The sequence below is a fragment of the Dama dama genome, chromosome 1 (assembly GCF_033118175.1).
Source record: "Dama dama isolate Ldn47 chromosome 1, ASM3311817v1, whole genome shotgun sequence".
In the NCBI taxonomy this organism is placed as follows: domain Eukaryota; kingdom Metazoa; phylum Chordata; class Mammalia; order Artiodactyla; family Cervidae; genus Dama; species Dama dama.
Window position 1 is genome coordinate 42625489 of NC_083681.1, and position 24891 is coordinate 42650379.

At 40.5% G+C, this 24891-nt stretch overlaps 2 protein-coding genes and 2 non-coding genes across 8 annotated transcripts in view; 2 read left to right on the forward strand and 2 right to left on the reverse strand.

Annotated features, from left to right (window-relative positions):
* Positions 1–208: 208 nt before the first annotated feature.
* The window catches only part of SBF2 (SET binding factor 2), a 489641-nt gene continuing 464958 nt past the window's right edge, over positions 209–24891 (forward strand). For all 5 annotated transcript variants that reach the window (XM_061147798.1, XM_061147803.1, XM_061147799.1 and 2 more), the window contains exon 1: positions 209–401. In XM_061147798.1, coding sequence (XP_061003781.1) covers positions 347–401 — 55 coding nt within the window. In that variant the 5' untranslated portion in view covers positions 209–346. The remainder of the gene's footprint in view (positions 402–24891) is intronic.
* LOC133064977 (small nucleolar RNA U13) lies at positions 11794–11899 on the reverse strand. The gene has a single exon (XR_009694798.1). It is a non-coding gene; the product is annotated as a small nucleolar RNA U13 (small nucleolar RNA).
* Positions 16501–16607, reverse strand: LOC133065142 (U6 spliceosomal RNA). Its single transcript, XR_009694860.1, has one exon. It is a non-coding gene; the product is annotated as a U6 spliceosomal RNA (small nuclear RNA).
* On the forward strand, positions 16648–17270 carry LOC133060227 (large ribosomal subunit protein uL11). The gene has a single exon (XM_061147797.1). It carries the CDS (start codon positions 16750–16752, stop codon positions 17245–17247), a length of 498 nt encoding a protein of 165 aa, XP_061003780.1. The 5' UTR covers positions 16648–16749; the 3' UTR covers positions 17248–17270.

Here is a 24891-nt window from a genome sequence, read left to right on the forward strand (position 1 = left end):
CCAGGCCTCAAAGTGAAGCACCCCGAGAGGCTGCTGTGACAACGCGCGGTAGGAACACACTGGACAGCCTTCTCCCAAGATCGGCTGAACGAGCGGCCCCGGGAGGGTGGGGGTGGGCTCTCCGCCGGGGCTTGGGTCACTGAGCCAGCGCGGGTGGGGGCGGGGAAGCAGCGGGCGCTAAGAGCGGCGCAGGCGCAGAGCGCGCCTCGGTTGTCAAACATGGCTGAAGTGCCGCCGCTGCCGCTACTGCTGCTGCAGGGAAAATGCTGAGCCCTCCCGGGCCCGGTGGGCGGCGGCGGCGAGGGCGGCGACGGGCACCTGCTTCTCGGGCGCGGCGGCGGAGGCCATGGCCAGGCTGGCCGACTACTTCATCGTAGTCGGCTACGACCACGAGAAGCCAGGTAAGGGTGTGGGGCGGGCGCCGCCCCCGGGCCTCCCTGCCCCCGCCCCCCGGCTGCCGTCCAGTGGGCTCCTCTGGGCTGGGCATCGCGGCCGGGAGGCGTGGAGGGCCGGTCCCGGCGCCGGTGGAGCTGGCACTCGGCGTCGGGCCTTGATGGCCCGGCTGAGCCTCGCGGTGGGCGTGAGGGGCCAGCACGAGGGGCGAGGGAGGAGGAGGAGACGGCGGCCTCGTTCTCCGGGCCCCGGGCGGCCCAGCTGGGGCGAGTCTGGGTGCCGTGGCGCTCGCTCTGAAGAGGGCCGGGTACCAGGGGCATCGCCCGGGTGCCGGCGGGCTTGGGTCAGGACTTCAGGGCTGGGAGGGCGGGAGCCAACTGTGCTAAGTTCCTCGGGGATAAACTTCTGCCCAGCATCCTGAGTGAGTAACGAATGACGCAGGGGGCTGTCCTCTCCGAAAGGAAGTGCTAAGAGTCCAGTGCTACCTCACCCCTGAGCTGGTGGGGGCCCGTCTAGTCACCGCGCCCGTGGACGCATGGTACCGAGAAGAGGGCAAATGATCCTTGAACTTATGAACATTTCTAGGAAATGCTCCTTGTTCTTTCAGGACAAATCTGACGGTCATTTCAAAGGGAGTCTGAATACGATCTTTTAAGTAAGGACCGTCAGCACATCGCTGCAGGTGATCTTGTTTCACTTTAATAAGTGTTTTAATTAGCCTTTCATTCGTCGCAGAATTATCCTCTTAGGTAACAATCTGGCAGATGTATTTTAATGGAGGGACTTCCACAATTTAAGAGAATTCAACGTTTATGCACGTTTATTTTTGTATTCATAGTGTAATAAGTTGAATTGGGGAAGCACATCTATTTCAGGGTAATTTCAGGGTAATTTCAGGGTAATTTACAAGAAATTTAAGGTCTCAGCTGGATAGCCCTTCCTTTTTCAGAGGAGATGCTGAGATTGTGTTTTGCTGATGGTTACAGCCATTTGTAGCTTCAGAATACCATTGTTCTTCCCACTCTTGGTCGACTGCCCTTTCACTATTCCTCTCCTAATAACTTCTTTAGTGGGGACTTTTTATAGTCTTTAGCCTTTAATTATTCTTGACCTGATTGAGATTAGCAAGAGAAGGGTTGGGCTATATTTAAAATATTTTCTGACTACACAAAGTTTTATTTATTTCCTAGTAATTTTGCATAGTCTGCTATCTCTTTCTTACCAAGATTGACAATATGGAGAATCAGAGTTTGTATTTAACATTGTTTCATTTTTAGTGACTTTGAGTTTTTTCTCACTTAAAAAAAAAAAGGAAACAGTAAAAAACTTGCAGAAAACTTGCAAGTATGGTACAAAGAACCTTTTTCTCCCTGAACCATTAGAAAGTGCTGACCTGATGCCTTCCCTATCACCCCAGGTTGTGTATTTTCTACAAACAAAGATATTCCCCTGCGTAATCAGGTGCAATCTTCAAAAATCAGGAAATTTACACTGACATAGTACTTCATGTAGTTCTCAGACTGAGACAGTGTATCTCAGATTGGGACTTGAGCCCACCTTCGAGACTGGAACCCAGCGAAAACCCACCATCTGTTAACTGTGATCACACACACCTGGTTTCAGGACTTATGAAGCTCAGGTTCTTGCTGAGTCATCACAGAAAGAATTCAGTGAGAGACTGATAGATAAGTGGATTTATTTAGAGAAACACACTCCACAACCAACCCTGAATATTCATTGTAAGGACTGATGCTGAAGCTCCAATACTTTGGTCACTTGATAGAAGATGCAGTTCATTGGATAAGACCCTGATGCTGGGAAAGATTGAAGGCAAAAGGAGAATGTGGTGGCAGAGGATGAGATGGTTAGATAGCATCACCGACTCAATGAACATGAACTTGAGCAAACTCTGGGAGATAGTGGAGGACAGCCTGGCATGCTGCAGTCCATGGGGCTACAAAGAATCAAACCCGACTTAGCGAGTGAACAACATACCCCACAAGCAGGGTGTGGGCCGTCTCCGAAGAGGAGAACAGCCTTGAGTTATGGCTTGGTTAGTTTTTATGGGCTGGATAATTTCATAGGCTGATGAGTAGAAGGAGTTATTCTGTTTTGGGGAAGGGGTGGAAATTTCCAGGAATCGGGCCATTGCTCACTTTTTGGTCTTTGGTGGCTGGCTTCGAAACTGTCATGGCGCTGGAGAGTGTGTCACTTAGCTTGTTGATGTGTTACAGTGAATGTTACACTGAAGCTCAAGGTGTAGTGGAAGTCAGCTTGTTCGCCATCTTGGACCTGTTTGGTTCTAATCTAATCTAATTGTCGTGTCCTCGGGCTGTGCCATTCTTTTAAAGTTTATTCCCTGCCCCCTCGCCTCCTGTTTCAGTACTGGTTCAAGTTTTGTTGATTATGCCATCTCTTTACTGGCCAAAGGATCTGGTTCAGAATCATATATTGCATTTATTTGCCATAGGGCCATCTCCTCAGAGGTGAGACAAGCTCTTGGATAGCTTTGGAGCTCAGCTAAGGAATCATACTGATCTTCAGGAGTTTATTGCTTGCATACTTGATGGTGATGAATTTCATTAAGTTCTCATTTACTTTCAGTACATGTTTGGCCATATGCTTCATGACTTCTTCAGTCTGAATTGATTCCCTCATCTTCTCTTAATTTTCATAATTTTGACCCTAATGAAGATTGTGTGCGTGCATGTTCAGTTGTGTCCAACACTTAACTACTCCATGTACGATAGCCCACCAGGCTCCTCTGTCCATGGAATTTCTCACTCTAGATTTCTGGAGTGGGTTGCCATTTCCTACTCCAGTGGATCATCCCAGTCCAGGGATTGAACCCGTGTCTGTTGGGTCTCCTGCATTGACCGGTGAGATGACCACTTCCCACCTTGTGGGAAGTCCCTTGTGCAGCTTGTGGAATCTTAGTTCCCCAACCTGTGTCCCCTGTGGTGGATGTAAGGAATTTTATCCACTGGACCACCAGAGAATTCCCTAAAGTTAATATTTAATAGTTAATGTTTTTCCTCCAATTAAAATTAAAAAATTCAGAAAAAGAAAAAATAGCTAAATGTTTTTCGTGAGGACTGCTTTGAAACTATGTGTCTTGATCCTCATCAAACAGGTAATGTATTCCTTTTATGCATTTATATCTGTATGGATTCATGGTTTTCTTTAATTTTTTTTTTGGCTGGGTTATATTGTTGCTATTTATTTAGTTCTTCAAATTTTCCTCATTCGGGCAACTAGAGCCCATTCAGTCTGGCTTCTGTGTCTTTATGACATGTCTCCACCACTAGTGTTTGAGTGTTTACTTTGAGTGTTTTTTGTTTTTGTTTTTTACTTTTTGGCATAAGAAGATGCTTTGGGCTTAACTTATACTGTCCCTGCCTCAGTTCTGGAATCAGCCATTTCTCTAGGGAGATCTGGATTGTTTTAATGATGAATGACATTCAGAAGCTAATATCTCAGTGCTTGTGTGTTTACTGCTGCTGTATTGTTACTGCTCTCAGGCTTTCTGAATGGATGGAGCTGGGGAATATATGTATGTGTACACACAGGTGGCTTAGTGGTTAAAAATCCGCCTGCCGATACAAGGAGATGCAGGAAACAAAGGTTCAGTCCCTGAGTTGGGAAGATCCCATGGAGGAGGAAAATGGCAACCCACTCCAGTATTTTTGCCTGGGTAAATCCCGTGGAGAGAGGAGCCTGGTGGGCTACAGTCCCTGGGTTGCAGAGAGTCAGATATGACTGAGCAATGGAGCACGCATGCATGCACACATGTTTATGTCTATTTATCTATGTATATTAAAAAACTTTGAGGTGGGAGGGGGGATTGGGATGGGGAATACATGTAAATCCATGGCTGATTCATGTCAATGTATGACAAAAACCACTACAATATTGTAATTAGCCTCCAACTAATAAAAATAAATGAAAAAAAAAAAAAAAACCCAACTCTGAGTTCCTACCAGTACCACTGATTTAAGTCCAACACTCCTGGGTCCACTCAAGTTTTTCCCTTTTTCATATTTGTAATGTTCTTTTCTGATAGAAATCTGGCTCCCATTATCCTTAATATGTTTACTTCTTTGTTCAGTCTCCCTGTATTAAACCAGTCTTTCATCTTTGCTACCACCCTCTCCTCTCCTGGATGCCTTCCTCTCTCTATTGGGCTCAGATTCTTCATTCTGTCTCTCCCAGCATCCTGCCCCTGTCAGGACCTAATAGCCCATTCCGGGATGTCTCAGTATAGGGACACCCTCCTCAACCAGCTCTGGCTCCAGCTCCCCATGTTATCTTACCCACTGTCTGTGGATATACTTCTTACCCTACTTAGGTTGTGACACACGGCACTGGGCTGCTTCCATTTGAAGGAAGACATCCTCATTCCATGCTCCCCAGTGCCCTCTTCCAGGTTGCCCCTCTGTTTTGACAGCCTCCTTGCAGTGCTTGGACTCTGACTGAATTCATCTCCTTTGGCCTTTCCTTCCCGCATGGAGTACCTTCTTGGGCTCTGATACCCGCCGCCCCCGCTAGGCTATAATGACTGCTACGTATCCCACAGCAGAGAAAGGGAAGATTATTTTTTTAAGTAACAAAGTGCAGAAGCTTTTTTAAATCGCAGAATCTCGATTGCAAAGTGTATCTTTTTTTTAACTTGGGATAATTTTGCGACCCCATGGGCTATAGCCTGCCAGGCTCCTCTGTCCATGGAATTTTCCAGGCAAGAATACTGGAGTGGGTTGCCATTCCCTTCTCCAGGGGATCTTTCCAATCCAGGGATCAAACTTGCATCTCATGCATCTTCTGCATTGCAGGCAGATTCTTTACCGGGGAAGCCTCAATTTTTCTTTAGTCATACTTTATGTAAAATTTACATGCAGTAAAATCCACCTTTTAACTGAACAGTTCAGTGAGTTTAGACAGATGTATGCATAAGTGTAGCCAGGCAAGATATAGATAGAACACTTTCCTCCAAAAAGCTCCTCTGTGCCCCTTTGTACAGTTAATTCTTTCCCTAGCCTCTGGCAATCATTGATCTTTTTCTGTCCTTGCTTTTTTATCTTTCTTAGAATGTCTTATAAATTAAATTATACAGTTTTTTTATGTCTGGCTTTTTTCACTTAGAAAACTATGTTTGAGACTTACCCATCTTGTATGTACTGTCAGTTCCTTTTTATTGCTAAATATATCATGATTTGTTATCCATTCAGTAGTTGGTGGACATTTGAGTTTCTGGTTTTGGGCTATTCTGAACAAAGTTACTCTGAATATTTGCAAAAAGATCTTTGTTCATTTGATTTCATTTCTCTTGGGTAGATGCTTAGGAGAAAAATTGCTGGGTCATATTGTCATGGTATGTGTGCGGGTTGGAAATTTTCAGAGAGGAGGCAGAGTGAAAGGACAGTAAAGTTTATTAGAGCAGGGGAGGGGGGATCGCTGCCAGTACAGTAGGCCGACTTCCTCATAGTCAGGGAGAGCAGACCCCAAATGGGAGTCTTTGGTCTGTATAGCTGGAGGACAGGAAGTAAGGTAGGGGTCTTTCGAGTCATTTGCTGATTGGATGAACTACATGTATACATCCCTCTTTTGGGGTTTCCCTGGTGGCTCAGTGGTAAAGAATCCACCTGCCAATGCAGGATACATGGGTTTGATCCTTGGGTTAGGAAGAGCCCATGGAGAAGGAAATGGCAACCCATGCCAGTATTCTTTTTTTTAAAATCAACATATTGTTTATTTATTTATTTTTGACTTTGCTGGGTCTGCATTGCTTTGCGAGGACTTTCTGTAGTTGCGGGGTAGGGGTGGGTTTACCCTTCGTTGTGGTGCCCAGGCTTCTCACTGTCGTAGCCTCTCTCGTTGCTGAGCACAGGCTCTAGGCGAGGGCTTCAGGAGTTGCAGCACGCAGGCTTCGTTGCTCTGTGGCATGTGGAATCTTCCCAGACCAGGGATTGAACTCTTGTTCCCTGCATTGGCAGGCAGATTCTTATCCACTGCATCACTGCCATCAGGGAAGTCCCACACCAGTATTCTTGCCTCGGAAATTCCATGGACGGATGAGCCTGGTGGGCTACAGTCCATGGGGTCGCAAAGAGTCGGGCATGACTTAGCTACTAAACATAGAACAACAACATATAGGGCAGGAGAAGAGTAAGACAAATACCTTTTCCTTATATGGGATAGGAGTGGGAACAGGCCATACTACTCAGGAGGACTCAGAAATTCTACGATGGTTACAATATGGCGGGAAGGGCCAGAAGAGTCTGGTGGCTTTTGTTCCTGCATTCCAAGATCCTTCTCGCTCATCTTGTTCTTTTGTCCTCGGGCACCACACATTTGGTCAGTGTCTGTTTAACTTTATGTGAAACCACCAACTGTTTTCCAAACTGACTGTGCCATTTTACATACTTACGTGCCAGCAGTGTATGAGATTTCCAGTTATTTTTTAAGTTTTTATTTATATTATTTTTAAAAATTTAACCATTTTAGTGGACATGTAGTGGTATCTTATTGTGGTTTCATTTTGAATTTTCCTAGTGGCTAATGATGTTGAGCACCTTTTCTTGCACCTATTGCATTGGAATATTTTTGTAAAGAGTCTGAGCAAGTTTTTGCTCTTTTTTTAATTGGATTGTTTGACTTCTTTTTTTAGTTGGAGTATAGTTGATGTACGGTGTGTGTTAATTTCTGCTGTACAGCAAAGTGATTCAGTTATACATATATTTTTTCATTTTTATATTGTTTTCCATTTTGGTTTATCACAGGATATTGAATATAGTTCCCTGTGCTATACAGTAGGACCTTCTTATTTATCCATTCTCTATATAATAGTTTTCATTTGTTTGGCTTCTTATTATTGAGTTTTAAAATTCTAGTTACAAGTCTTTATCAGGTGTTTTGCAAATATATTTTCCATTCTGTGTCTTGCCCTTTCATTTTCTTAGCAATAGCTTTTGAAGAGCAAATGTTTTAATTTGAATGACTTTGTTGTTGTTGTTGTTGTTCACTTGCTCAATTGTGGCTGACCCTTTGGGACCCCATGGACTGCAGCATACCAGTCTTCCCTGTCCTTCACTATTTTCTGAAATTTGCTCAAACTCGTATCCATTGAGTTGTGATGCCATCCAACCATATCATTCTGTGTCATCCTCTTCACCTCCTGCCTTCAGTCTTTCCCAGCATCAGGGTCTTTTCTAAAGAGTAGGCTCTTCACATCAGGTGGCCAAAGTATTAAGAGCTTCAACTACAGCATCAGTCCTTCCAGTGAATATTCAGGGTTGATTTCCTTTAGGTTTGATCTCCTTGCAGTCCAAGGGACTCTCAGTCATCTCCAGCACCATAGATTTTTTTAGGTATTTAAATAGTTTTGTATCCTTTTTTTTTTTTCCATTTATTTTTATTAGTTGGAGGCTAATTACTTTACAATATTGTAGTTTTGTATCATTTTTACTGAAACTCTCTATAAAAACCTACTGGGACAAAATCCACCAAATCTATGTAATTGTTTGAATTGTAAATGAGGAATAAACCTAGTTGAGTCTACAAACCTTTGTTATAAAGCTTTCTTGAGTTAGTATGATTTTATTACCTACATCTCTCTAAAAGTTAATATTGTGATATTTTGACTCTGAAATATGCTGTGTTTAATTCCAGAATGTTCCTGGAATTATCTGTTCAATATACTAAACTGTGTTTTTTCATAAAATGTGTATTTAATTAATAATATTTTTAGTTGATTTTTTTCATTTTTTTAAACATTTCAATTGAAAGAAAACCTTGTTTTTTGAACAATTACTTTTACAAACTGGAAAAAATAGTTAATATATGCTATTTGAATTATATGCAAAGAAGAGTGCTTGACACGTAGTAGATGTTTAATAAAGACGTATGGAGTGAGTATACAATTGCTGTACATATGGACTGTGGCTCAGATCATGAACTCCTTGCTGCCAAATTCAGACTTAAATTGAAGAAAGTAGGGAAAACCATTAGACCATTCAGGTATGACCTAAATCAAATCCCTTACGATTATACAGTGAAAGTGAGAAATAGATACAAGGGATTAGATCTGATAGAGTGCCTGAAGAACTATGGATGGAGATTCGTGACATTGTACAGGAGACAGGGATCAAGACCATCCCCAAGAAAAAAGAAATGTAAAAAAAGCAAAATGCTTGTCTGAGAGGCCTTACAAATAGCTGTGAAAAGGAGAGAAGTGAAAAGCAAAGGAGAAAAGGAAAGATACACCCATTTGAATGCAAAGTTCCAAAGAATAGCAAGGAGAGATAAGAAAGCCCTCGTTAATGATCACTGCAAAGAAATAGAGGAAAACAATAGAATGGGAAAGACTAGAGATCTCTTAAAAAAAATTAGCGATACCAAAGGAACATGTCATTCAGAGATGGGCACAGTAAAGGACAGAAATGGCATGGACCTAACAGAAGCAGAAGATATTAAGAAGAGGTGGCAAGAATACACAGAAGAACTATACAAAAAGATCTTAATGACCGAGATAATCACGATTGTGTGATCACTCACCTAGAGCCAGACATCTTGGAATGCAAAGTCAGGTGGGCCTTAGGAAGCATCACTACAAACAAAGCTAGTGGAGGTGGTGGAATCCCCATTGAGTTATTTCAAGTCCTGAAAGATGATGCTGTGAAAGTGCTGCACTTATTATGTCAGCAAATTTGGAAAACTCAGCGGTGGCCACGGGGCTGGAAAAGGTCAGTTTTCTTCCAATCCCAAAGAAAGACAATGCCAAAGAATGCTCAAACTACCCCACAATTGCACTTATCTCACATGCTAGTGAAGAAACGCTGAAAATTCTCTAAGCCAGGCTTCAGCAATATGTGAACCATGAAATTCCAGATGTTCAAGCTGATTTTAGAAAAGGCAGAGGAACCAGAGATCAAATTGCCAACATCCGTTGGATCATCGAAAAGGCAAGAGAGTTTCAGAAAAACATCTACTTCTGATTTATTGACTATGCCAAAGCCTTTGACTGTGTGGACCACAACAGACTGTGAAAAATTCTTCAAGAGATGGGAATACCAGACAACTTGACCTGCCTCTTGAGAAATCTGTATGCAGGTCAGGAAGCAACAGTTAGAACTGGACATGGAACACCAGACTGGTTCCAAATAGGGGAAGGAGTTTGTCAAGGCTATATATTTAAAGTATATGCAGAGTACATCATGAGAAATGCTGGGCCAGATGAAGCACAAGCTGGAATCAGCATTGCCAGGAGCAATATCAATAACCTCAGATATGCAGATGACGCCACCCTTATGGCAGAAAGCGAAGAAGAACTAAAGAGCCTCTTGATGAAAGTGAAAGAAGAGAGTGAAAAAGTTGGCTTAAAGCTCAACATTCAGAAAACGAAGATCATGGCATCTGGTCCTATTACATCATGGCAAACAGGTGGGGAAACAGTGGCAGACTTTATATTTTTGGGCTCCAAAATCAGTGCAGATGGTGACTGCAGCCATGAAACTAAAAGATGGTTACTCCTTGGCAGGAAAGTTATGACCAACCTAGACAGTATGTTAAAAAGCAGAGACATTACTTTGCCAACAAAGGTCCATCTAGTCAAGGCTATAGTTTTTCCAGTAGTCATGTATGGATGTGAGAGTTGGACTATAAAGAAAGCTGAGCACAGAAGAATTGATGCTTTTGAACTGTGGTGTTGTAGAAGACTCTTGAGAGTCCCTTGGACAGCAGGGAGATCCAGCCAGTCCATCCTAAAGGAAATCAGTCCTGGGTGTTCATTGGAAGGACTGATGCTAAAGCTGAAACTCTAATACTTTGTCCACTTGATGTGAAGAACTGACTCATTTGAAAAGACCCTGATGCTGGGAAAGATTGAAGGTGGGAGGAGAAGGGGACAATAGAGGATGAGATGGTGGATGGCATCACCGATTCAAAGGACATGAGTTTGAGTAAACTCCAGGAGTTGGTGATGGACAGCAAGGCCTGGCGTGCTGTGGTCCATGGGGTCATAAAGAGTTGGACATGACTGAGTGACTGAACTGAACATATGGAAAATACATAAAACTCTAAGGAAGGGTTTCTTGAGGGCTCACTTCCTGGCTCATTGATGGCTGTCTTCTGATGATGTCCTCACGTGGAAAGGGGCTCGGGAGCTCTTTGGGGTCTTTTCGATATGGACATTAATCCCAGTAATGAGAACTTTGCCCTCATGCCTGAGTCATCTCCAAGTACCATCACTTTGGCCCCACCTCCAAATGCTAGCACATTGGGAGATCTAGGTTTCAATATATGCATTTTCTTTTTTTTAAGGAAGGGTATACACAGACATTCTAAGTCTATGACAGACTCATAGACTTGATAATTAGGATTGTGACTTTATTTTTTATTTTTTTAGGATGGTGACTTTAGAACATTAGAGTTGAAGGGGCCAAAGCCAGTTTGCTAAATGCACATCCCAGGTCATATGCTGTATAAACTTCATATAGTCCAATTTCTTTCCTTTTTTTTTAAAAATTATTTATTTATTTATTTATTTATTTATTTTAGTATATGTGCTGCCGAAGCGAGCACTATTTCATTTCTTACTAGATGATCTCTGTGACCTACAACCTGTGGCTTATGGAAAGAGGCAGAGGTGACTAAAATTCCAAACTTGGAGGTCTGGGATATTTTTTGATACCATGACTTAAGAAGTTTGCAAATGTTTTTCTTTTAAATTACTTATTTGTGTTTTTGGCTTGAATGATTATGGGTTTTACTTGACAGTTATCTAGATGGAGTCTTCAGAAGATGGACAGGCAGGGAGTGAACACAAAGACTTGAGAGTCATTAGTAGATAGATCTGTGTCACTGTGAATACCCAAGGAAAGTCTATATAAAGACAGAAGAATAGAGGACCAGGGACTGATCTTTCGGATCAGTGTTCAAAGGAACACTATTGCTAAGATGATGGAGAATAAAAGGAACCACAGAAGAAGGAGTTGGGGAGTTTGAGAGAGATATTTAGTTTTCCCCAATAGTAGTAGTTCTTCTCAATGGTACTAAAACCCCTGATTTTTGGCTAGTTTTGTAGCCATGCAGGAGAGACTATTTCATGTTACTAACAGATAGAAACACATGAATGAGTTCTGGCCAGTTGGATGTAATTGGAAATAATGCATGCAGTATCCCAAAAAGTATTCTTGAAAGAATGAGGGTATTTTTCTCTTGCTTTTTTCTTTCCTGAGACTGGCATGCTGGTATAAAAACTGGAGTCATCTTAAACCATGTAGATAAGGGCCCACATCCTGGGGAAATCAGCAAAAAGCTGGAAAGAACCTCGGTCTCTAATGACTTATAGTGGGATTATTATAGCTGCCTCTGGATTTTTTTTTTTTTTTTTCTTTTTTTTTTTCACGTCAGACAGGTAATGTGCCGATGTCGTAACAAGGTTTAGGAAGGAGGCACATGTCACACAGCAGCGTGAACACCCAATCATCATGCTCATGAACTACAAAAGGATCTGGATTTTTTTTTTTTAAGACTGTAACTTTGTATGTTTTTGTTTGTTTGTTTGTTTACTTTGTGTGTTTAAACTGCTAGAAATTACAGTTTTCTGTTGCATGAAGCTAATCTTAATCCAGGTACACAGAGGTGGAGGAGATTGGTATCCAGAGTCATAGAAAGTGGGGGGACTATTTCTCAGCATCAAGGGTGGCAGATAGAGGTCTGTGAGATGTGGAGTTAGTGAAGATCTTTGTGTTCCATAAAATTTTAGAATTGAAAGTTAAGTATACATCATCTGACTCAACGTAATTTATGGATGAGGAACCAGTGTGCCCATGTTCCCACAACCCTTTTCTGCTACATGTTGTTACCTGTGAATGGTCACACAGCTTTTATCCTGGACTGCAAGTTTCCTGATGCCTGTATTCCAATACACCATGCTATCCGTTGAGAATTTATATCAAGGATAGTCTTTACTCCAAAATTGTTTCAGCCAGAATGTTGTATTGTAAAACAAATAGTGAAACTTTAAACAGGAGAAAGAATTGGAAGTGAAAGCAGCAGATTAAGACCATCTGTTTGAGTCATCTGAATATTGAGAGGTAAGAATATCTGGGTGGAAAACATGGAATACTTTGTCTTCAAAATAAAAAGACTATTTTTTTTTTTTTTTGGTCTGGCTGATTAGTGCTTAATAAGACATGTTTAAATTGAATTGCAAGAAGTAGTGTGGTCCGCTGAGAGTTTTAAAGTGTATAGGACAGATGTGAGCATACAGAAAGGCAAAAAGAAGAGTGGGAATCAATAGAATGAGAGCACTTGATCCTGGAGAGAGCGGAGATAGGTATGGGAAGGAAGTTCCTTAGGACTTGAAGTCTGGAACACATGTATACAGGATACAGATATATCAGTGTGCTCTGAATATTCCCCCCTAAAAAGAGTATGCACTTTGGAAAATACTATTGCCATATCATTAGTCTTGGAGACTTTCTATAATGGGGTCCATCAAAACATTTCACTGATCAGCTGTGGGGATTTTGTGGGTGATGACAAGTCACATAGGCACATTATAGAACCAGAAATCTACAGGTAAAATGAGCACTAATGGACAGGGTACTGTTGGAAAAAGATAGTGGTGAAGTGTGCTAAGAGAGTGGTTTCAGGGTAAGCTTTACATTTGGATGCAACTATCTAAAACATGAATTCCTAAGAAATCTAACCTCTCAAAATAACTTTGTGAGAAGCAATTTTATTTCCCAGCTTGGGTTAACATATATTGTAGGTTGTTGTGCCCAGTATGGTGATAATATTCATTAAAAACTATTTTAACAGTGAAGCCATTGACTAAATTGTATTGGTAGACTAGTATTTATTACTTTAGAAAGTTTGCTGTTGTCAAAAATGAGATCATTAAATATCACAAGATTTATGGTGCTTTTTTAATTACTGCTGAATTTGATTAATAATTTGGGTTATGCAGTTGTTTATAAAGTAAATGCTATTCATTTGAAGTTCTCATTTTTGTAAGCTACATTGTGAAGGAAAATATCTTTTATGATTTCATAATTTTACTTTTCCTTATATATATCAGTATCTTCATTATAGAATTTTTCAGAAAAAATTTTAGTTATACTTGTAAGGTTCCCATTGTTTACTGAACAAAGGAAATAAAGAAATATTTTACCTGTGGAAATATTTCATATGACTGCTGCTTAAGTATAAATAGATTTAAATAGACTAGATTTTTTTAATTGTGTAGTTCTATAGTTACTGATTATTCTCGAGTATAGAACAAAAAGATTAAGAAAATAAAAAAGCTTATATTTTAAGGAAACATTATTATATGGAAGCACCACAGAAATGGGTTTCCCAGGTGGCTCAGTGATAAAGAATCTGCCTGCTAATGCAGGAGACACAGGAGATGCGGGTTTGATTCCTGGGTTGGAAAGATCCCCTGGAGTAGGAAATGGCAACCCACTCCAGTATTCTTACCTGGAAAATTCCATGGACCGTGGAGCCATTGTGACCCCTTTCCATGGGTCACAAAGAGTCAGACACGACTAAACGGCTGAGCACACAATAGAGAAATAATCCTTACTTTCTAAAATATCTTAACGACAGTATGATTTATTGTGTAATCGCTACAGGCTAGTTCTCCAACAGTTAATTTCTTAGGGCTCCCGTAACAAATTATCACAAAGTTGGTGTCTTAAAACAGAAGAATCCTTCCTTGTTTCTTCTGGCTTCTGGTGGTCCTAGGCTTACTTTATTTGTGGCAGCATAACTCTCATCATAGTAGTGATAGACTTTATTTTTGGGGGCTCCAAAAGCACTGCAGATGGTGACTGCGGCCATGAAATTAAAAGACGCTTACTCCTTGGAAGAAAAGTTATGACCAACCTAGACAGCATATTAAAAAGCAGAGACGTTACTTTGCCAACAAAGGTCCATCTAGTCAAAGCTATGGTTTTTCTAGTAGTCATGTGTGAATGTGAGAGTTGGACCATAAAGAAAGCTGAGTGCCGAGGAATTGATGCTTTTGAACTGTGGTGTTGGAGAAGACTCTTGAGAGTCCCTTGGACTACAAGGAGATCCAACGAGTCAGTCCTAAATGAGATCAACCCTGAATATTCATTGGAAGGACTGTTGCTAAAGCTGAAGCTCTGACACTTTGGCCACCTGATGCAAAGAACAGACGCACAGGAAAAGACTCTGATACTGGGAAAGACTGAAGGCAAAAGGAGAAGGGGTGGCAGAGGATGAAATGGTTAGGCAGCATCACTGACTCAGTGAACACGAATCTGAGCAAATTCAGGGAGATGATGGAGGACACAAGAGCCTGGTATGCAGCAGGGGACGACAGAGGATGAGATGGTTGGATGGCATCTCTGACTCAGTGGACATGAGTTTGAGTAAACTCCGGGAGTTGGCGATGGACAGGGAGGCCTGGTGTGCTGCTGTCCATGGGATTGCAAAGAGTTGGACACAACTGAGCGACTGAACTGACTGGCTGACTGAACTCTCATCTCTGCCTCATGTTCACATGGCCTTCTTTTCGGTATCTCTGTGTCCAAATCTCCTTTCTTTTATACAGAAGTAATCATTGAATTTAGTGCCCACCCTAAATCCAGAATGATTTCATCTTGAGATCCTTAACTAATTAATACTGCAGAGACACTATTTCCAAATAAGGTCACATTCTGTGGATATGAATTTTGTAGGATACAATTCTGCCAACTACAGACACAGTGGTTCATGCAGTTTTTGTAATGCTAGCTGTTCGTTGTTGTTCAGTCCCTAAGTTGTGTCTCACTCTTTTGCAACTCCATAAACTGTGGTCCCCCAGGCTCCTCTGTCCATGGGATTTCCCAGGTAAGAATACTGGAGTGGGTTGCCATTTCCTTCTCCAGGGGATCTTCCTGACCCAGGAGTGGAACCCACATCTCCTGCACTGGCGGGTGGATTCTTTACCGCTGAGCCACCAGGGAAGCCCCACTTCGACTGGTGCCATTTCTTCTCTCCATATTGTGTCAGTAAGGTCTACGGATGCTTTCTTTGGATGTGCCACACAGTTTACATTTCTTTCTTTAGGAATTTGCTTCATATGCAGAGATTTATCTTCCTTTTATGTTTTTAAAAAATTAGTTTCCACATACATTATCTCAATAACTCTTCATGGTAACACAGTGAGTTACCCTGTGGGGTCCATCAAAGTTGAGTAATTAGCCCACTTTCACACAGATCATAAATGGAATTAAATGGGATTAAATAGAATTCGATTTTCTCACTTTAAGTAAAAACTCTTATTTAAGAATACATTGTGGGGACTGGCAAGGAGTGAAGAAGAGTGAGGGAGAGGAATAGGGATGGGATTTTTAGGTGAGGGGATAGTAGTAGTGGCAAAGGCACTGGAGTGATCAACCATGACTCGATCTTTGATTTGGCTGAAATATTGGGACCAGAAGAGGAGAACTGATAAGTAATAGTTTCAGAACCGGAAAAGGAGCGTTGGATAGGCAATCAATGATGATTATATTAGAGTAACTAAGACAGTTATTTTTGTGTTTCCTGGGGTGTTTTTGAGGCTTGTCACTTTTCATTGCATTGTTTTCTTGTCCTTCTGCACCTAATCTCTGGAGTTGAAATTCTTGATACTTCAGAAAACAAAATTTAAAAACCTGTTGCACAAGAAGGTTTAAAAATATTTCTGTAGAACTTTGGCAGCCAGGAAGATAAACTTGCTTTGGAAAATATTTTTCTCTTGCAGTTTGTGGTTGCTATTTTTTGGTTTGACAGGTGAGTCTGGACTCCTAATTATGCTGAGAAATGTCTGCTCCTTATCAGTAGTGTCTTTTGTGGAAAGTTAAGTGTCAAACTACGCAAAGTGATCACTGTGAAAGGTTATTAGCTATAATCTCAGAAGAAAATTACTTCTTTTCAAGCTTCTTAAATTTAATGCTTTATTTGATCATAACTGTGACCAAAAGTTAAAGAGGATTTTCAAGTTTTGAAACCTAAAGCATGGTGTAACCTGTAGTAAGTATTATGAATACCACAGAAGTTCAGAGACAACAGTGAAATACCATACTGTTTTCCATACTCTTTTTTTTTTTTTTTTTAAATATGGAACGCTTCACGAATTTGCATGTCATCCTTGCGCAAGGGCCATGCTAACCTTCTCTGTATCGTTCCAGTTTTAGTATATGTGCTGCCGAAGCGAGCACTGTTTTCCATACTCATGAGGAAGAGTGTGCTTGCTTTAAGAAGCCACTTAGTGGCTTTCGGCTTTCGGCTAGGAGGAGGCGAAGGTGCAACTTTCTTCGGTCGTCCCGAATCCGGGTTCATCCGACACCAGCCGCCTCCACCATGCCGCCTAAGTTTGACCCCAACGAGATCAAAGTCGTGTACCTGAGGTGCACCGGTGGGGAAGTCGGTGCCACGTCTGCCCTGGCCCCCAAGATCGGCCCGTTGGGCCTGTCTCCAAAAAAGGTCGGTGATGACATAGCCAAGGCAACTGGTGATTGGAAGGGTCTGAGGATTACAGTGAAACTGACCATTCAGAACAGACAAGCCCAGATTGAGGTGGTACCTTCTGCTTCTGCCCTGATCATCAAAGCCCTCAAGGAACCACCAAGGGACAGAAAGAAGCAGAAAAACATTAAGCACAGTGGAAACATCACTTTTGATGAGATTGTCAACATTGCCCGGCAGATGCGGCACCGGTCTCTAGCTAGAGAACTTTCTGGAACCATTAAAGAGATCCTGGGGACCGCCCAGTCTGTGGGTTGCAATGTTGATGGCCGACACCCTCATGACATCATAGATGATATCAACAGTGGTGCAGTGGAGTGCCCAGCTAGTTAAGAACTGCAAAGGAAAAAGAAAAATAAAGGATCATTTGACAACCAAAAAAAAAAAAAAAAAAGAAGCCACTTAGTGGATCTTCACAGATATATATATATATATGTAATTAAAAAGCCTATAGACTTTTATGTTAAAATATTATTTTGGAATAGTGGATTGTTTAAGTGTTACCCAGGTGTTAAAATATGTTCCCCAAGAAGCAGTTTTTAATTTATCCCTTCTAGCATATTGATATTTTGTTTAAGATTCTATAGCAGCCTTGGAACTGAGCAGGATTGAAAACCTGTTTTTTATGAAAGACTGTTAAGCCAAAGAATGAAAGTTAATGAAAAGTCACATAAATGAAAGGAATTTTAGTTTGTAAGGTATATTTCCTTGGAAATTAAGAACATGAAATTAAAACAATATTTTAAACATCCAACAAGTAACTTAAAATATTTTAGTTTTACATCGTGTAAATAGTATATCAGAGGGAGATGAGTGTCATACCTACTAAGTTGTTCCAAGAGAGAATTAGGCTCCTGAAGAGTAAAATATTTTTTTTTCTGGTCTTGGAATCTAGGGTAGTGCCACTCAGTTCTTGTAAAGCAGTGTTGTGCTTTCACAACTATAAGCACAAATAGGGTGACACAGTGCTTGCTTTTATAGAAAGCAGGTTGATTGCCTTTGACTTCAGACTGTGGTCTGGTTTCCTTTCTCTGTAGTCTGTGCATACTGTTTTACTCACATCTTGACTTTACTTACTTTAGACCTACTTTTTGGCCAATATTCTCTGCTTGTCTCTTGACTTATTCTTCTGTCCAGGGCATCCGAAACTCTATTCATCTATTTTTCTACTCATTTTCTACTCTACTCATCTGTTTTCTATTCTACTTGTCTATTTTGACTCATACTGTCATGGTTTTGGTGTATCAGTTTGTTCCTGGTTTGACTGAGCTGTCTGTTGATAGTGTGTGTTATATTTTACTTGTTGGAGTAACATACTTGTTATAAAAATTTCAAACAGTACAGAAAGTTGCTTATCCTTGACTCTAGTACCCATCTCTTCAGACCTTGTGATAGTTGATTTGTTTCTCCGTATTTGTATAGAAACTTCCTAGTTCTCTTAATAAAATGAAAACTGTATAGTCTTCCAGGGTTGGCGATGGAAGGAAAGCCACCACATGGGAAGAGCTGGCTTGACCTTGGAGCCGCAGTTCTTCCATATCTCTACTGTTCTTGTGCAGCACCACTTTTTTCTTCACATTCTGGCTCAAATAACTCCCTCTTCACCCAGTCATTTCCCCTTTATTTGCTCAGACACAGCTGAAACAAGGCTGGATTATTGAAAAAAAGACTTTTCTAAAGGTTGAAAATAAAAGAGGAGCAAAGCCAGAGAGTAAGTCAGTCATTTGGTTTGCAAAGTGTAGTGTACTCCTTGCCAGTCTGTGGTCTCCTAAAGGAATTCTGTCCTATCTAGTTTCTGGCGTACCTTCATGTGCTAGAGCTTATCTTTCCTTTTAATTTGTCTCCTTAAGTCTAGGCCCTAGGTGGGGGCTACATAATCCATTCCTGTCAGGTTTATCCAGGGTCCACTTCCTGGTTCTAGCTTTCTGTCCCAAGGATCTATCTCAGGACTGTGCTTCAGGAGATAATCCGTTCCTTCCCAATTGGCCTATAGCACTAACTGGTCTGCTCTATTAGAATTCAGCACAGTGAAAGGGCATATTCAGAAACAAAAGTGTGGGAATAGGACATCTTTGTGTTTGTACCTGTTTTTACTCAGTCCCAGCACCGACAAAACTTTGTTACCTAGAAATATAGTCATAACATTCATGTACAAATCAAAGCACAGCTAAACAAGCATCATATTTTCTGTTACTTTCAAAAGAAAAATAAATTTTGTAGTACTGTGTTCATATTTATTTTTAATTGATGCTTTGCAGTCTTTCCTGTTTGATTTTTAATCTGAACAAATAATGATACCGTTTTTATTACTCAGTAAGCATGAATGTTAGTTGAAGCAGTTTTTTAAAAACAATACCTTAATTTCAAAAACATGTAGATCCTGGACTGATTTAATTTGTACAATTAAACTGAAGTAATGGTTTCTGAAAATTGTCCCTATTGCTTTCTTTTTCTTTTCTAGTTATAATGGAACTGTTTTCTTCTACTAATGATTAAACAGAATAATTAGTTATCAAAACATATAAATAAGAAAAAACCAGCAAAATAGTATAAGTGGTCTTTTCTTCTGTGTACATATGACACAGAGACGTCAAGGGATTGTTTATTTTTAATGGATAATTAAAATACTATGGTGAAATCACCATGTTTGCCAAGAGCTATTTGTACTTATGGATCATGAGGTTTGAAGCTATTGAAGAAATTGTTGAAAAACTTAGAAAAATAATCTGAGTAGCTGATAATTGGCAAATAAATAAGCCTTAGCTGTAGTGAACTACTTGCCATTCTCCTAAGGGATCAAGATTGTTCTCGACTTTGGAATTGCTAGTCTTTCATTGTTATCTGTTATCTGTCTTTTCAGTTATAGCTATCCTAGTGGGTATAAAGTGGTATATTGCTGACATTTTAATTTAAGATATATTTCCAGAGATTTTTGTGTGCATCTATATGTATAGTCTTATTTTAATTCTTAAAAAACAAGTTCATAGTATCTGTTTAATTTATTCAATATGTGTTTTTTAAAACTTAACTGTATATTAGTGGCAACTTTGCATATTCTAAAAAATATATGTGTGTATATACACATATGTATGTGTATATATGGTAGCGTTAATTTTTATTAACTAAATATTATTAATAATTAACATAATTTAATGTACAAGTAATAATAACTGTGATGAATTCTTCTGCTAAGTCTTTGCATTCATCTTTAATTGCTTGGGATAAGTAGTTAAAGAGACAGACAGTGAAGTTAAGTAGTTAAAAGCGTGGGATGGAGTCACATGATCTGGGTTTGATTCCTGGTTTTGGCTCTAAGAGGGGATTCCCTGGTGGCTTAGATGGTAAAGAATCTGCTGGCACTGCAGGAGACTGCGATTCACCTGGGTGGGGACGACCCCCTGGAGAAGGGAATGGCTACTCACTCCAGTATTCTTGCCTGGAGAATCCCATGGACAGAGGAGCCTGGTGGGTTACAGCCTATGAGGTCTCAAAGAGTCAGACATGACTGAGTGAGTAAAACTTTCACTTTTGGCTCTAAGAAGTTCTAACTTTAGATAAATTACTTAATTTTTCTGTCTGAATTTCTGTATCTATAAAATGCTGCTGCCGCTGCTAAGTCGCTTTAGTTGTGTCCGACTCTGTGCAACCCTATAGATGGCAGCCCACCAGGCTCCCCCGTCCCTGGGATTCTCCAGGCAAGAATACTGGAGTGGGTTGCCATTTCCTTCTCCAATGCGTGAAAGTGAAGTCGCTCAGTTGTGTCCGACTCTTAGCAACCCCATGGACTGCAGCATGCCAGGCTTCCCTGTCCCTCACTGTCTTCCACAAATTGAGTCAAGTAAACGTTGATGCCACCCAACCATCTTATCCTCTGTCATTCTCTTCTCCTCATGCCCTTAATCTTTCCCAGTAAATGTCGATGCCATCCAACCTTCTTATCCTCTGTCATTCTCTTCTCCTCATGCCCTTAATCTTTCCCAGAATCAGGGTCTTTTCCAATGAGTCAGCTCGTCACATCAGGTGGCCAGAGTATTGGGAATTTCAACTTCAGCATCATTCTTTCCAATGAATATTCAGGGTTGCTTTCCTTTAGGATTAACTGGTTTGATATCCTTGCGGTCCAAGGGACTCTCAGGAGTCTTCTCCAGCTCCACAGTTTGAAAGCATCAGTTCTTTAGTAAGCCTTCTTTATGGACCAACTCTCATCCATATATGATTACTGGAAAAGCCATAGCTTTGACTTGATAGACCTCTGTTGGCAAAGTGATGTCTCTGTTTTTTAATATACTGTCTAGGTTTGTCATAGCTTTTCTTCCAAGGAGCAAGTGTCTTTTCATTTCATGGCTGCAGTCACCATCTGCAGTGATTTTGGAGCCCAAGAAGATAAAATATGTCATTGTTTCCCTTTCTCTTTGCCATGAAGTGATGGGACTGGATGCCATGATCTTAGTTTTTTGAATGTTGTGTTTTAAGCCAGCTTTTTCACTGTCCTATTTCACCTTCATCAGGAGCCTCTTCACTTTCTACCATTAGGTTAATGTCATCTGCATATCTGAGCTATTTCTACCATCAGTCTTGATTCCAGCTTGTGATTCATCCAGCCCAGCGTTTCACATGATGTACTCTGCATATTAAGTTAAATAAGCAGGGTGACTATAAACAGCCTTGACGTACTCCTTTCTTGAATAATTGTGTCAGTTTTAATTCCTTGAAGTAGAATTGCTGGATCAAGGGCATGTACATTTATATGGACATACATTAATTTTCTGCCTAGCATCTCTTCCTTTGGGAAGCATGTTCTATTCCCTGTGGTTCCAGGGAAAGTGTCCTCATTGCTCCCACCCTATACCTTAAGCTGGGCCATTTAGAGTCATTTATGGGTCTTTTCTTTTGGAGGGAACTAGAAAGTCTTTTTTTCTACTAGGGTAACTAAGGTAGGATAATGTGACTGAGTTGGGGCTGTCAGTGTTTTCCCCACCATGTATAGAGAGTCTGTCTGAGTATTGGAGAGAGGCAAAGATAGCTGAAAAATGAGGAGACAGAGCTTGAAACACCATTTAAGATTTCTGGGTCCAGCCTTTCCTGAAAGCCAAAAGAACAATTTTGAAAGTAGTTTTGAGGTATATTGCTGAATTGTATTCCGGAAAGATTATATCAGTATATACTCCCATTTCCTTCAGGGGAATTTTTTTTTAATTTAAAAAATGTTTATTAATTTGTTTATTGGCTTGTGAGATCTTAGTTCCCTGACCAGGGATGGAACCTGGCTTGCGGCAGGACAGTGAAAGCTCGGAGTTCCAACCACTGGACCACCAAGGAATTCCTTCCTTCAGGAGAAGTTTAATTAGGGAAAAAAAAAATCCCTTAATAAAATTTATTGCTTAAGCAACAGAGGAAACTGCATAGTTTTATGAAGGTGTAAATGGTAAGGGAAAAAAATCAGGGAGATCAGATCTTATACCTAATTTAAATTATATCTCTGAAACATTACAAAATATTACTTGTCTTTGGCTTTTAATTTTTTTTTAATTTTATTTATTAGTTTATTTTTTATTGTACTATGTCTTAGTTGCTGCTTGAAGGCTTTCTCTACTTGCGTCGAGTGGGGACGACTCTTCATTGCGATGCACGGGCTCCTCACTTCAGTGGCTTCTCTTATTGTAGAGCACAGACTCTAGGCGCATGGACTTCAGTAGTTGTGGTGCACCAGTTTAGTTGCTCTGCAGCACTTGAAATCTTCCTGGACCAGGGATCAAACCCACGTTCCCTGCATTTGCAGGCGGATTTCTAACCATTGGACCACCAGGGAAGTCTGAGTAGAGAAAGAAGTCTTTGAAACTAGAAAAAAGCCCTTTCAGCAGACGTACTTTCATTGCTTTGGTGGACTACTTTATCTATGGGAGTGGAATGCTTAATTGCTGAATATTTACTGAGTGGACAGATTTTAGGACTTTCCTTTTCAACGATTTCCCTAATAGATTGAGTTAGGAGAAAGAATTTGTATCTTCTTTGGAAAGGCCCATTTCCATGGTTGAGATCATTCTGTAGATGACTTCTTTAGCCGTGAGTGGTTGTAGCTCTTTGTGTGTACTTCATTAATTTACAAGATCAATGAGTGCCATGATTTGAAGAAAACAATTAACTCTTTAGGAAATTTGACATCTCAGGTTATTTTTTCCATCAAGTATTTGTCATAGTTAATTTAAACATAAGATTTGAAACCTTGGAATTAAAGATTCTTATTTAAAGAAAATAACTAGTTTGGGGACAAGTTTTTAAGTAATCTATTTATAGTTAATGACATCTGCTTGTACATAAAAATATGTCTTTCTTTCCTCAGCTTAAGCTGATCTAGTTACATTTAGAGAAAGAGAAATCAAGTGTCAAAATAGACTTGGAAAATAATAGTATGAAAATTAATTTGCAATGGAAAATAGTAGTTGGGACTGGAGTGAATTTTACAAATGCTTCATATAATTGTCCCACGCGGTTGTATGGAATTTGAAAAGAATGTTACTTGTTTTTCTTTTGAGACAGATATTTTACCAAATAATTCTAGCCTTAGTAAACTAAAATACACACAAGATTAGTTTAATAAAACTTTTTTTTTTTTAAAGGAGGGAAGAAATGAGAGGGACAACAAGGATTCATTTAGGATAGTAAATAACTGGAGGTTTTTGAAATTACAAGCTTAGAACACTTAGGGAAAAGCTGAACTTGACTCTTCTCTTTTAAAGAAAATTAGTAGCCTTTTATAAGAAGTGCCAAATGGCTTCCTTTTAGCCATTCAGTCAGGTGTCTATTGAGTGATTAGAGAGCGGGTTCGGGGATATTGGCTTTGTTCTCAAGGGATTTATTTAATTTGCTAAGCTTGATCAACCTCATTAGCAGAGAAATAGAAGATGCTTCTTTTAAAAGGCTCACACCTACACCAGTATGAAATGTAACAATCAGGTAGTTTTGGACAGCTCTAAGGCATCAAGATTCCCTGGTGGCTCAGACGGTAAAGCGTCTGCCTGTGATGTGGGACACCCAGGTTTGATTCCTGGGTCGGGAAGATCCCCTTGAGAAGGAAATGGCAACCCACTTCAGTACTCTTGCCTAGAAAATTTCATGGATGGAGGAGCCTGGTGGGCTATAGTCCATGGGGTCGCAAAGAGTTGGACACGACTGAGCGACTTCATTCACTCAAGGCATCAAGAGGATACTAGCAGGGGGCTGTGTGGGTAAGGATTAGGAGGTGGAACTGCCTGCAGGGGGAAAAAAAATCCACCTAGGAACTGGAAATTCAGCATTTTCAAGTAAACGTGCTCTTCCAAACCTTTTCCTCTTGGTGATTTACCCAAGTTAGAAACTTGCCACACTTTTCCTTTCCTTTCCCACTTTCACTTCAAAGTGTTTTATTTTTCTTTTTAAATTTGTCTCACTTTTCTTATATGTTCCCACAGTTAATGCCATTGTTCAGGCCATCCTTTCAGTTAAATTCTTCTCCAGCTAGTTTCATACTGCTACTAAAGTAGTTTTTTTCAGTAAAATGTTTATATCACTCTGTGTTTAATTTTTCCATAGTTTGTCACTGGCTTCAAATTCATACCCAGGGTGCCTCAAGTTATCTAAGTCAGTGGCAGAGGAAATCTGCATTACCTGAATCATGCAGTCACACTGTCCTGCGTGACAGGGATGTTTCTTCTCCAGAGCCATAGTGAGTGGTGTTCCCTAGTCGTCTATAGCCTCAGTGCTCTGTGCTTGCTGAAAGGTCTTCCAAATAGTGTCATTTCCTGCTCTGTACTTTTGCAGTGAGGATCTGCGTGAGATGGTTGATCACAATTGAGCATAAATTCTTGAGTCAGACAACATGAGTTTGAATTTCTGCTTAACCATCTTCTGGAATGTGACTGAGGACAAATCACATGGCTGCCGAGCTCAGTTTATCCTTTGTGTGCATGCTGTCGTGTCCGACTCTTCGCGACCCCATGG